General features: G+C 33.7%; 1 protein-coding gene and 1 pseudogene across 1 annotated transcript in view; both read left to right on the forward strand.

Moving 5' to 3' along the window:
* LOC122422595 (triadin-like) overlaps nucleotides 1-13,149 on the forward strand; it is a 196,773-nt gene that overhangs the window by 77,042 nt on the left and 106,582 nt on the right. The window contains exons 3-4 of the mRNA XM_043439032.1: nucleotides 4,407-4,571; nucleotides 5,809-5,841. Of these exons, the coding sequence (XP_043294967.1) occupies nucleotides 4,407-4,571; nucleotides 5,809-5,841 (198 nt within the window). The remainder of the gene's footprint in view (nucleotides 1-4,406; nucleotides 4,572-5,808; nucleotides 5,842-13,149) is intronic.
* On the forward strand, nucleotides 10,560-10,664 carry LOC122422950 (annotated as a pseudogene).

Below are 13,149 nucleotides of genomic sequence, written 5' to 3' on the forward strand. Positions count from 1 at the left end.
AATCTTGCTTCTCCCACAATGACATTGATTAATTACCAGGCACTTTCCAATGTGCTTTGAATGTATTATCTCATGTAATACTGATGTCAGCCTTGTGAAGTATTGGTACTCTTATTGTCATTTTTCATTCTAGCAAACTGAAGCACAGAGTACTTTGGTTTTGTATCATACTGTATAATACTGTTGGCCAGAACTAGACATATTATAAATTGAGGTATGAGAAGGCTGAATATAGAGACAACAGGCATAAGGGGTTGAGGTCTTAGCTTAGACCAGTGACTTCAGAAAAGGAGACATATCAATGAATTTTGTAGATATGGCAAAAGTTAATTTTCTCAACACCACACAGCATGCAGGTGGCATAAACACTAGGACTAAGTCAGATGAATAAAGCACTCACTCTAGTTGCCAAATTTAAGAGGCTCCAAGCAACTCAGTAGTTAAGATGCCAGTATTTTAATACCATCTCTAATATTTAAAAACTAATGCAAAAATTTGGGATAAACAAAATTGTAAATAAAGACAGATGCATTATTACTGATTTTTTCCTTTTGTCTCTGTCTTCATTATTGCATAGTTCAGCACTAGATAGGGCAGCTGAACTTGAACACTGTCATTCTGAACTCAGAGCCCGTGCTTGCAAATGTCATTTGCTGATGCTTTTCAGGATTTGAAAGATAAAGAGCCAGTTATATGTAAGACTGATGGTCAAAGATAATGATGAAATCATAAACTTTGTTCTTTAGGAGTAAGGCAGAGAAAATGACTAATTTAATTTCCTGTGTATGTTCTCATTTAGAAATGAAGAATCTATATAGTTTGGCTTCAAAGACACTGGATGAATAAAAATCTTATTTAACTTAAAACCTTTCCTTGACTGTCTTGCATCTCTTGGCAGTCTTTTATCAGTGCCAAGAATCCGATTACTGATTATAAGGAGCCTTGCATTCAGTGGTATATTTTTCTGTAAGAAACATAAGAGACAATTAAAAGTGAGTTGAATATTGAGAAACAATTCTTATCTCATATAACAGAAGCTCAGGAGGTAGGGAGATAATTCCAGGATCTCAGTGCCTCAGCAATGTCTTACTGAGATGTTGGATGAAAATACATCATACTCTAGAACCTATTTTGAATTCATGTTTTTGTTTGTTTGGTAGCAGTATTGTATAGTAGTTGAGTCATAATCTGAAGACAGCAAAATCTGGTTCCATTACTGACTAGCTATGTAGCCTTAGGCATCTTATTTACATTCCCTCTGTCTCAATTTTGTCTTTAAAATAGAGATGCCTACCTCACTGGGTTTTTGAAAAGAATAAGTGAGTTAATGTACATTTAAGCTCTTAGAATTGTATCTGAAAGGTAATATACACCCTAAAAGTGTTAGCTACTACCATTTTTATGATTATATTTTTTATAGTGTATGTAATTTAACTCATGGAAACATGAGAGGTAGGAAAGTATGATTAAAAAAGAAGGCATCTATAAAAGGTTTAGTTGCATTGTATAATATTATTCCCACTGATGTAATTTGGATGTGATGTCTGAGAGAGGGAATCAGAATTAACATGAGGACTGCTATCTTTTTTGAGATATATCTATCCCTATATGTTTTTAAAGTTGTCATTCATTTGACTGAAAATCAGAGGCTGGTCTCAAGCCAGCATTTTTTTCATAAAAATAACGCAGTTGACAATTTTAGAACCCTACAATATGCATGTCTGCAAAGTGTATGTGTGTGTGTATATATATATATATATATATATATATATATATAGTGCATTTAAGCATAAGGATAATTAAACTATCTATTTTGTTGGATTTTATTGTTAAGTTCCTCAGTGAACACTTAGAAAGAAGAGGAATGGGGAAATGGTCTCAATCTATTCAAATCATAAAAATCCCATTTGCAATATTCTTCCATTAGATATAAAATATACTACTTCTAAAAATGCCTTTAATGGTGCCAGGACAATCCAGTTTCTTACATATAGTTCTTTTAAAATTCTCAGTTGCAATTATAAAATTCCATTTCATTTCCTTTCTCTAAGGTTTAATCTCACCTTTCATAGTACCATGTCTTATTCACATGAAACCCTCCAGAATGCAGTGAAATAAGGTCCAAAGAGTAAAGTTATGCTGCCGTTGATTCATGGAAGTACATTTCCCTGGGACTAGTTGTAACTTGGCATCCCTGTGATGGGCTGTGAATCCTCTGAAACAGAACATAAAATTAAAATTTTGCTCAGAAGTCTCCTCTCTCATATTATTTTCCCTCTCTATGGGATCTTACCCATCAGCATAAAAATAGAATATTCTTCCCTCTTGAACAGTGCTAACAATGAAAACCCCACTATGGTTCCAGTCCTTCAACTATTGCCCAATCTCTGTCATTTACTTTACAGTAAAATATATTTATTATCTGTAAGTTCTTCACATTTGGTCTTGAATGTATTTCACTGAAATTGCCCTTTGAAGGTTACTAGTGACATCCTCATCATTAATAAAGTCTTAAGTTCTATTCTAAGTCTTTGTCTTTCTTGACTTATCAGCAACATTTGCCAACTGCTCACTTTATCCTCACTGAAACAATTTCTTGACTTGATCTCTAGTACATCATACTCTCTTTTTTTCTTTCCTCTCTATTAATCTGTCTCTGTGGGTCTCTTTCTCTGTCTATCTCTCATCCCTCCTTCTCAGAATTCATTGATGATTTTTCTTTATCTCTCTGATTTGCCTATCTTCTTACTGGTGGATTGTTCCTAGTTCCACTTCCTTAGCGATCACATAGCTTTGAGTTCTTTCTATTCTCTGTTGAACTTCCAAATTTCTATCTTCAACTAGAACTTCATTTTTGTAGATCATATTAAGCTATACAGATGTCTACATCTCCACCTAAAGGTCTAATTGACAACTCAAATTTAACACGTTTAAAAATTAGCTACTTAGATACTCTGCCCAACAGACCCTGTTTCTCTCTAGTTCTCCCCATTTCGGTAAACAGTAGTTTCATTCTTCCAGTTTCTCAATCTGACAGCCTTGAAGTTACTCCATACCTCTCTCTTTCTGTCACATCCAGCAGCCCATACTGTCAGTCTATGCCATCAATTCTGTCTTTTAAGTACATTCAGAATCCAATCACACCTCATCACACACAGTTACCACCTTCTGTATGGGTGATATAGAGATCACCATCTTCTTCCTCTTGGATTATAGATTGTTTCACTTGGCTCCTTATCTTCCTGTTTCCAACCTGGCATTCTTTCAATCCTCAACATGGCAAATGAAGTTATATAAATCAAATCACTTTTTCCTCTGCTCAAACCTTCCAGTGATTTCCTATCTTAATCAGAGTAAAAGCTTCATTTTGGCATACTTAACCTTTAGATAGTATAATATGTTGATATAATTCTAGTCTCTTAAGATATCAAAGGAAGAGAATCCCTGAAAAGCTTAAGTAGTTTTTAAAATTAAGAAAGACATAAATCTAAAAGTTAATTATAGATTGTTGAAAAATCAGATGCAACCCAGACCATATTTCTGGCTAGATCACATTTTCAATCAGATCTTAAAGGCTACCCTTATTCCTTCAGAGCAATTTTCATGTAGCTAGAATGAAAATAACAACATGTTGGAAACCCATAATATGTCTATTTACTTGCTTGCATTTTTATTATTTAATCTTTCATTTTACATACAGTTTATATCCCTTAGGATATAAGAAAGGAAAGATTTACAGACTTCAATTTTTTCCTAATACTATCCATTGAAGTTACTAGAAGTTCAAATGCTTTTTTTTATTTTTAGGTACTGGGATGTCTAACAAAGATAAAACAATTGAATCTAACTGAAACTTGATATGATTACTACCTTGACAATTCTAGATATTTCCTGATGTATCATAAATCATAATAAATGGACCTATCAATTTTACTTTAGTCATAGCTATCTTAGTCAACTCAGAACTTACTGTTTGTCTAAAAATATACAGAGCCATTTTTCCATGATGCTTTCCAGTACAATATAGACCAACAATGATTTCTTCTGTTCAGAACATCTGTAACTCAGGATTGCTACAATTTGGATAACATAATACACATTACTTTAATTCATTCTTAATTTTTCCCTGTGCTGAATGCTTACTTGGATTGTAAACTTCTCAAGGGTAACCCTATAGTGTTTGGTACCAGATGTACCCAATAACGTCTCTTTTTAATTGAACACACCTGTATACTATGACAAAATTAATTTCTTTTTATGAGCAAAAGAACTATTTCCAAGCAATATTTAAATTAACGAAATTGACATATTTATTGTGTTAAAAGAATAAATCAGGAAAATCAGCTTTTTTTTTTGTTTCTTTGGGAATAATTGCAAAACTTTTCTTTGTTTTTAATTACTTTTAGCAAGCTCTATTTCCAAGATTGGCTCAGATCCTCTAAAACTTGTACATGATGCTGTGGAGGAAACCACCGACTGGGTCTATGGCTTCTTTTCTTTGCTGTCTGACATCATCTCATCTGAAGGTGATGAAGAAGATGATGATGATGGAGAGGAGGACACTGATAAAGGTACAAAGAGCACAGAGACATCCAACTGCTGGGTCTGCTATTTGATATGTATAATAGTAGTTCCCTGGGGGCTCAGACAGTAAAGTGTCTGTCTGCAATGCTGGAGACCCAGGTTCAATCCCTGGGTCGGGAAGATCCCCTGGAGAAGGAAATGGCAACCCACTCCAGTATTCTTGTCTGGAAAATCCCATGGACAGAGGAGCCTGGTAGGCTATAGTCCATGGGGTCGCAAAGAGTCAGACACGACTGAGCAACTTTACTTACTTACTTAAATTTCTACACAAATGCGCACTTGGGTCAAGCTAAACCAAAATGAATACATTTCTGAGTGCAAATTGCCTATCAACAGGTTGCCAAACTCAATAAATTGGTCTTTATGTGGCTTTCAACTTATAGATTATCTGCCATTATGGCAAAGATATCAAAATTAAATGCTATATTAGAGTACTACAGAGAAACTTATTAGGCAAACCTACAAAACCACAGCAGAAACTCACATTTATATGCTTTTTCAAGAAAGAAATAGTTACTATTTCCCAAGTTTGAAATAACAATAGTAAGACTAATTATGCATATATATATATTATACATAAAATTTGTATTCATAAATAGCAGAAAGCAATCCTACTAAAATCATGATGAAAGTAAATTGATTGAAACAAATGGAGGTAAATGTCACAGCAATTATGCAACTAACCTATTTACTCTCTGTTATATATAAATGAACAAAAGGAAATAACAAACTTAATCCACATGTAAACTTCTATTAAGTGGATGTGAAAAGAACAAGTACTGTGATTCTGCCTTTTAGATGACATTTTTAAGATCAGCTTTACTCATCAGAACTTGCGTATTCAGCCTTGACTACCAGGAAAGCTCTTATTATTTTAGCCCTTTCTATGACTTTGTCTAAATTTGTATTTGCTTGGCCTCTGTCAGAAGTTGAGATGAAGAGCAGAGCACTGAAATGAGCATGATATACAAACCATAATGTATAATTTGGATAACTGCCACAATTTTATTGAACTCGTAAAAGTGAAACTATCTTAAATAAATGTACATAGGCAAAGTTTATATTAAAGCTTGGAATTTGGAAGGCAAAGTAATATATAGACTACTATTATCAAAATTAATAGATGTTTTATAAAAGAATGAACAAAAGCAAATGGGAAAATTGAGAGGCAATTTTATGCTCTGCTGAAAATTTTTCTAATTTACTGTTTTTGTCTTCATTTAGGAGAAATAGAGGAGCCTCCCTTGAAAAAAAAAGGTTAGTTGTTTCACCTCTGCAAAAAAAAGTATTTTTTATGGTAATGTTGATTTTCACCATGACTCAAATAGATTTTACTTTGTTGTGGACTTAATTTGTTTTTTTTTCTTTTTCTTCAGTTATTATCAGTATTTTATTCAATTTTAGATGAGAACTATCGGACAATGTGGCTGATATAATATGGAGGAGAATAATCTTGGAGGCAGTATATATCATGTGTCCTCATAAAGCAATTGAATCATCTGAGTGTGGTTGATTGTGGTTCACAGGGATCCCTTGAAGGAATAATCAAGGTCTTCAGTCACTGAATGAAATGGTCACAAATCCAAAAGATGGGAGCAATATAACTGGGAAAGGGAGTTAGAACCATGAAGGAAAAGACTCAGAGATTTTACAGGAAGGGGTAGGAATTATGTCTAGAAGGAATAATAGAAAGCAAAGTATAGTATCCTGAGGTTTATTTTGTATGAGAGAGAAACATAGAAATCACTCTTAATGCAATCAGTTATTGTTCCACATAACTAATTGGAGAAGGAAATGGCAACGCACTCCAGTGTTCTTGCCTGGGAAATCCCATGGACAGAGGAGCCTGGCGGGCTACAGTCCATGGCGTGGCTAGAGTTGGACATGACTTAGCACCTAAACCACTATTGTTCCACTACTGTTCCACATGCTGATCAGTAGCTCTTGGGTGTATTTGTTACAGAGGGAAACTTGCTGGCTTCTATTGCTATCTCCCTAGACCTATTGTGGATGCAAACAGTAGGATCCAAATTTGGAGCTTTGGCCTTGCGTAACAGATGATGATCACCTCACTGTTTGGAATAAAATCTGCTTAGTGTATGTATGTTAATTTGGAAAATTTGAATTTATAACTTGTCCAATAAATGATAAATTAAGTAGTGAAACTCAAATGTGGGAATGCCATCTAGAAATGAAAGTGTTTATGAAACTATTGAGAGGAGAAATACTACTCACAAATCCATGATGAGAACCCAAGAACTCAGACTTGGTCATCAAATCTGGGTTTCGAGACTCTAGATTAGTTTATAAACTTCTTGGGGTAAAAAGTTAAGTCTTTTTATAGTGGATCTCCAATGGATAGTGCACAGAACATAGTCAAAGTTTAATATAATGAGTTACTAGTCATAGTCTGGAAATTACAGTTTATGTATATATTTAGTCTGTTTAGATGTGGGAAAGAGGAGGACAAATGTTTTCCTACTTATAAATTAAATTCTATGAGAATATCATATAAGATCACATTCTTCATAAATCAATATCTAGTATTTAATATAGAATCTGTTCATTACTTTTGATTTGAATTTCCTGGTGGGATTATTTTAAAATTAAGTTTTATGAAATGTTTACCATAAATGTCAAATGCACATAAAGCTGTTCGTTGTTTCTTAAATTATTGCCTTACTTTACCAAATCAACAGAGAAACTATTAAATAATTGTTTAGGATGTTTTTTTTAAATGTCAGTAATGATCATTAGTTCAAACAGTCTAAGGGATATATATGTTTAAAACCATGTACACTAATGCCTTCAAGGATTACTAGAAAGAGAATTGACTAATATCACTTGAATATATTTTCTTAATATTATTGTTCACAGAGTTACATGAGAAAATGGACATTTAGAGAAACATGTTATACACCCTACCTTGTTACAGAACCTGTATAATAACAACCCTTAGTTGAAGTGGACCAAAGGAAATATATTTCACTACAATTAACATATTTTATTTAAAACCTTTTCTTTTGTAGAATCGTCATAGAAATGAGTTTTTAATCAGCATGTAATATTTTGCAAAACATTTGTAATACATATTCTGCTTTTAAAAGCATATTTTTGTATTATTATTTGGGGAGAGATTCTATGAGCTTATCTCTACCTTATGGATTATTTTATAAATTTCACATTTTAAAATTGTATTTTAAGAATTTTTTTTAATTTTTATTTATTTATTTTTTTGTCATACATTGATATGAATCAGCCATAGATTTACACGTATTCCCCATCCCGATCCCCCCTCCCACCTCCCTCTCCACCCGATTCCTCTGGGTCTTCCCAGTGCACCAGGCCCGAGCATTTGTCTCATGCATCCCACCTGGGCTGGTGATCTGTTTCACCATAAATAGTATACATGCTGTTCTTTTGAAATATCCCACCCTCACATTCTCCCACAGAGTTCAAAAGTCTGTTCTGTATTTCTGTGTCTCTTTTTCCGTTTTGCATATAGGGTTATCATTACCATCTTTCTAAATTCCATATAAATGTGTTAGTATGCTGTAATGTTCTTTATCTTTCTGGCTTACTTCACTCTGTATAAGGGGCTCCAGTTTCATCCATCTCATTAGGACTGATTCAAATGAATTCTTTTTAATGGCTGAGTAATATTCCAAACAAATATTTTAAGAATTTTTTATTGTTTTTATATAATCTAGAATTATATTCTCTAAAAATATGTGATTTTCACCTGTCTAAATGAGTATTAATCTTTTCAGTAGTACTCTTTCCCATGCAGATAAATTGAATAATATTTAACCATTTTATACTACCTAAATTATCAGGTTGTGGCATTGTTTATTTAACTGTCCTGTGTCTATATGAAATATTTTGTTTATATGTGCTAAAAATGTTGGTTTCATTTGTCCAGTTCTAGCTATTTTTACCAAAATGAAAATTCAACCACCTTGTTATTTATGAGTGGAGTTTGCATTTCTAATTTGATAAGGAATAATTGTCCAGTCACATAATCTCAGGTTTATAGGATTGATTATTAAACAGGTTATTAATATGGATGATTCTTTAGAATCTTCTCCTCTGTGGTTTATGTTGTTATATATAAATATAGCTTTAGGATATTAAATGTAGTACCTCAGTTCAGTTCAGTTCAGTCACTCAGTCATGTCTGACTCTTTGTGACCCCATGGACTGCAGCATGCCAGGCTTCCCTGTTCATCACCAACTCCTGAAGGCTACTCAAACTCATGTCCATTGCGTCGGTGATGCCATCCAACCATCTCATCCTCTGTCATCCCCTTCTCCTCCTGCCTTCAACCTAGTGTCTTTATATTCTTTACTCATATTTATTTTTCAGCTTGTCAAAATTTAAATATTAAGTCCCTTTACCAAACACTCCAGGATGAGGATCAAAGACACCAAATCATTATAAAATATGTATTTTTATCATTTAATTACTTAAAACTTCTAACTACGAAAACCAATGCCATTGTAAATCACATATTCTAGAACAGTTCCATGCTATGTATGGTGGGTGTGCTTTGTTTACCTGGAATCACCCTGTTCAGTAGCATTCCTCACAGCAGGGTAAACATGGCTATGTTATCACCCCATCTTCTAAGGGATAAATGAGTGCCAATAGCATTAAAGGAATCAAATTAATTTGTATGCTTTCCTAAAGCTGATCTGCCTAAGGACATCTCCAGAGTTATCAAATATTCTATGTTACAAAATAAAGAAGTGCCTTTCACCCATCATCAAATTGCTAGAATGTCAACCAAAGAAGCCAGTAGGCTGCCCTGTCCTGTCTTGCATATATCTGCTAAAGGAGAGTGGCGGTGCTGACACTTAGTTGTTCTGTGTCATGATGGGATGGTGTGAAGTCAAAAATAAGGTAGAGTCAGATACAGGCGCAATGACAAATTTCGTGATTTTGCCTTTCATTTAGCTGAATAATGTGAAAGAATGCATTGCTCTTGAGGGAGAGTCCCTTGAGAACAAAACAAAAAGAATATGCATAGGAAATAAACACTGAAAGCTAAAAATGGCTTTTAAAAATTTAAATGTAAGCAGTTCTTTTCAGTTATTTTCAATATTTGTTCCTAGGAAGTATGACTGCTTTGAAAAAAAAAAAAGTACTTTGAAACAACCAAAGCAGTTTGAGTTTAACACTGATTCTTTTAAATATAACTGGATATTTTCTAAGGCAACCAAACTGTTAAAGATGTGTTGAATAAACCCGTGGATGTCAAATTTCTGTGATTCATTTCAGACTAATTCTGAATAATTCAAAAAGAAATTTAAAACCTAATTTATATAATTATATTATGAAATATTTAATCTAATTGAAGTCAGACCTTATCATATTTTATTTAATATAAAATGCTTAATATTTTGTGAAGGGCATGGCAACCCACTTCAGTGTTCTTGCCTGGAGAATCCCATGGACAGAGGAGCCTGGCTACAGTTAGTGGGGTCACAAGAGTTGGACACAACTGAGCCACTAACACTTTCATTGACAAAAAATTAAATTATATACTATTTGCAGGACCAATTCACTATGTGTATGTGTGTGTGTGTGTTTATATATCTATGAATGTATGTGTATATATGTGGGCTTCCCTGGTGGCGCAGTGGTAAAAAATCCACCTGCCAGTGCAGGAGATACAGGGGATACAAGAGACATGGGTTCAATCCCTGGGTCAAGAAGATACCCTGGAGTAGGAAAAGGCAGCCCATACCAGTATTCTAGCCTGGGAAATTCCATGAACAGAGGAGCCTGGCCAGCTACAGTCCAGGAGGTCACAGAGAGTTGGACATGACTAAGCGACTGAGCACATACACATACACACACACGTATATATATATATGCATAATACATTATGCAACATTTATTCATTATATGTATTTTCTACCTCTTATTAACAAAAAACTCACTATATGCTAGTTGCTCAATAAATATATGTATCGCTTCTCGGCCTTTTGGCTAAGATCAAGTGTAGTATCTGTTCTTATCAGTTTAATAAATATATGTAAATGTATGGATTTAATATATATTCTCTTCTGCCTATAAATTTTTTTCATGATATCTAACAAAATTATAGGAGTTAATTTCCTTTATATTTAAAACTTTAAAAATTATTCCCTAAAGTGAAGCATCAGAATTTAGTATCCTCCTCACATATATATTTCAGGAATATCAAACTTTCAAAAAGACTCTTAGCTTTATAAACAATTCAAAATTTTACCTCACATTAATTCAAATAAAATAATGTGCAGTAGAATAATGATTTGTCTTGTTTTATAATATGTTGTAAAGTGAACTTATATTAACTCCAAATAATTTAAACATTTTCATCTATTTATAATAATTTATCTTCTGAGTATGTTACAAAATTTATTGCTTCATAATAATTTCCTAAAAATACCTGCTAAAATTGTTTTTGAACTGAAAAGCAAAATTATATTTTTTTTGACAAGGAGTAAGTTTGATTTGTTCCATGTTCAGTTCTAATAGTTATCAAACTAACTCCTTGTCAAAAAAAAAACCAAAAACAGACTGGTTCCAAATAGGAAAAGGAGTATGTCAAAGCTGTATATGGTCACCCTGCTTATTTAATTTGTATGCAGAGTGCATCATGAGAAATGCTGGGCTGGATGAAACACAATCTGGAATCAAGATTGCCAGGAGAAATATCAATAACCGCATGACACCACCCTTATGGCAGAAAGTGAAGAAGAACTAAAGAGCCTCTTGGTCAAAAAATAAATAAATAAATAAATAAAGAGCCTCGGTGAAAGTGAAAGAGGAGAATGAAAAAGTTGCCTTAAAGTTCAACATTCAGAAAACTAAGATCATGGCATCTGGTCCCATCACTTCATGGCAAATAGATGGGGAAACAGTGGGAACAGTGGCTGACTTCATTTTTGGGGAGTCTCCAAAAATCACTGCAGATGGTGATTGCAGTCATTATATTAAAAGACGCTTACTCCTTGGAAGGAAAGTTATGACAAACCTAGACAGCATATTAAAAAACAGAGACATTACTTTGTCAACAAAGGTCCATCTAGTCAAGACTATGGGTTTTCCACTGGTCATGTATGGATGTGAGAGTTGAACTATAAAGAAAGCTGAGTGCCAAAGAATTGATGCTTTGAGCTGTGGTGTTTGAGAAGACTCTTGAGAATCCCTTGGACTGCAAGGAGATCCAACAAGTCCATCCTAAAGGAGATCAGTCCTGAGTGTTCATTGGAAGGACTGATGTTGAAGCTGAAACTCCAGTACTTTGGCCACCTGATGTGAAGAGCTGACTCATTTGAAAAGACCCTGATGCTGGGAAAGACTGAGAGGAGGAGGAGAAGTGGACGATAGAGGATGAGATGGTTGGACGGCATCACCCACTCAATGGATGTGGGTTTGGGTGGACTCCAGGAGTTGGTGATGGACAGGGCGGCCTGCCGTGCTGTGGTTCATGGGGTCACAAAGAGTCGGACATGACTGAGCAACTGAACTGAACTGAACTGAACTGAAGTTTGATTTGAGTAAGAAATTTGAAAACAAAGACTGACTTTGCCCGTTAGTTAGCATAGCAAACATTTTCCATTAGTTAACATAGGAAACATTTTCCATAAATTAATTGAGCAGCAGCACCAAAGTTTAGATGAAATATACCTACAACAAGAATTACATCTGAAACATAAAGCAATATCACTTTTTCAAAAATTATTACAGTTTACAAATTTTATTGAGTTATAATTAACATACAACATTATGTTAATACAACTTAGTGATTCATTGTTTTTATGCATTATGAAATGATCACTGAAGTAAAACCAGTTATTATTCACTGCTGTACAAAGTCGTAACAATATTGACTATATTCCCTATGTGTACACTATATTCCTATGATCATTTATTTTACATTAGAGGATTGTACCTCTTAATCTCTTTCATCTATTCCAATTGGCCCTCGCCCCCTGCCTCCCCCTTGTAGTCTCAAGTTTGTTCTGTCTGTTGGAATCTAAAACACAAACAAAACATAGTAGAAACAACAAAAACCAAGCAATCCAATTTAAAGAATGGGCAGAGGAGTTAAATAAACAATATTTTTAAAACAAAGTTTAAAATATGTGTCTATTTAACATAGGCATCTTAGCATTTTTCTGTTTCTTTTTTCAAAAGTAAAATACTGGTTTCTCTCAAATCAAATTGATTTTTCTTTCATATTCCTATATTAGCATTCATGTGATACTGACTTTTGAGACTGCATAAGCATTCATAAAAAGTATAATTTTTGTTGAGTATAAAGCTTTTTAACTTTTTTGTACTAACATGTCTAAGTACAACATAATGGATTATACTTATCTCTTTTTACAGTTAATTTTTACTTAAACCTTAGTCTGTGATAAGTCTGTATATAATAATAATCATTGCAGCATTTATGTTCCTTGAAATACGTGATTTTAGAAGACAATAATTGTCTCTTAACAAGAAACTACATCTTATAATGTCATTTCTTGACATTCAGCTTTAAAGTTAAGGCAGCATACTTTTAG

This window comes from Cervus canadensis, chromosome 20 (genome assembly GCF_019320065.1).
Source record: "Cervus canadensis isolate Bull #8, Minnesota chromosome 20, ASM1932006v1, whole genome shotgun sequence".
Taxonomy (NCBI): Eukaryota; Metazoa; Chordata; class Mammalia; order Artiodactyla; family Cervidae; genus Cervus; species Cervus canadensis.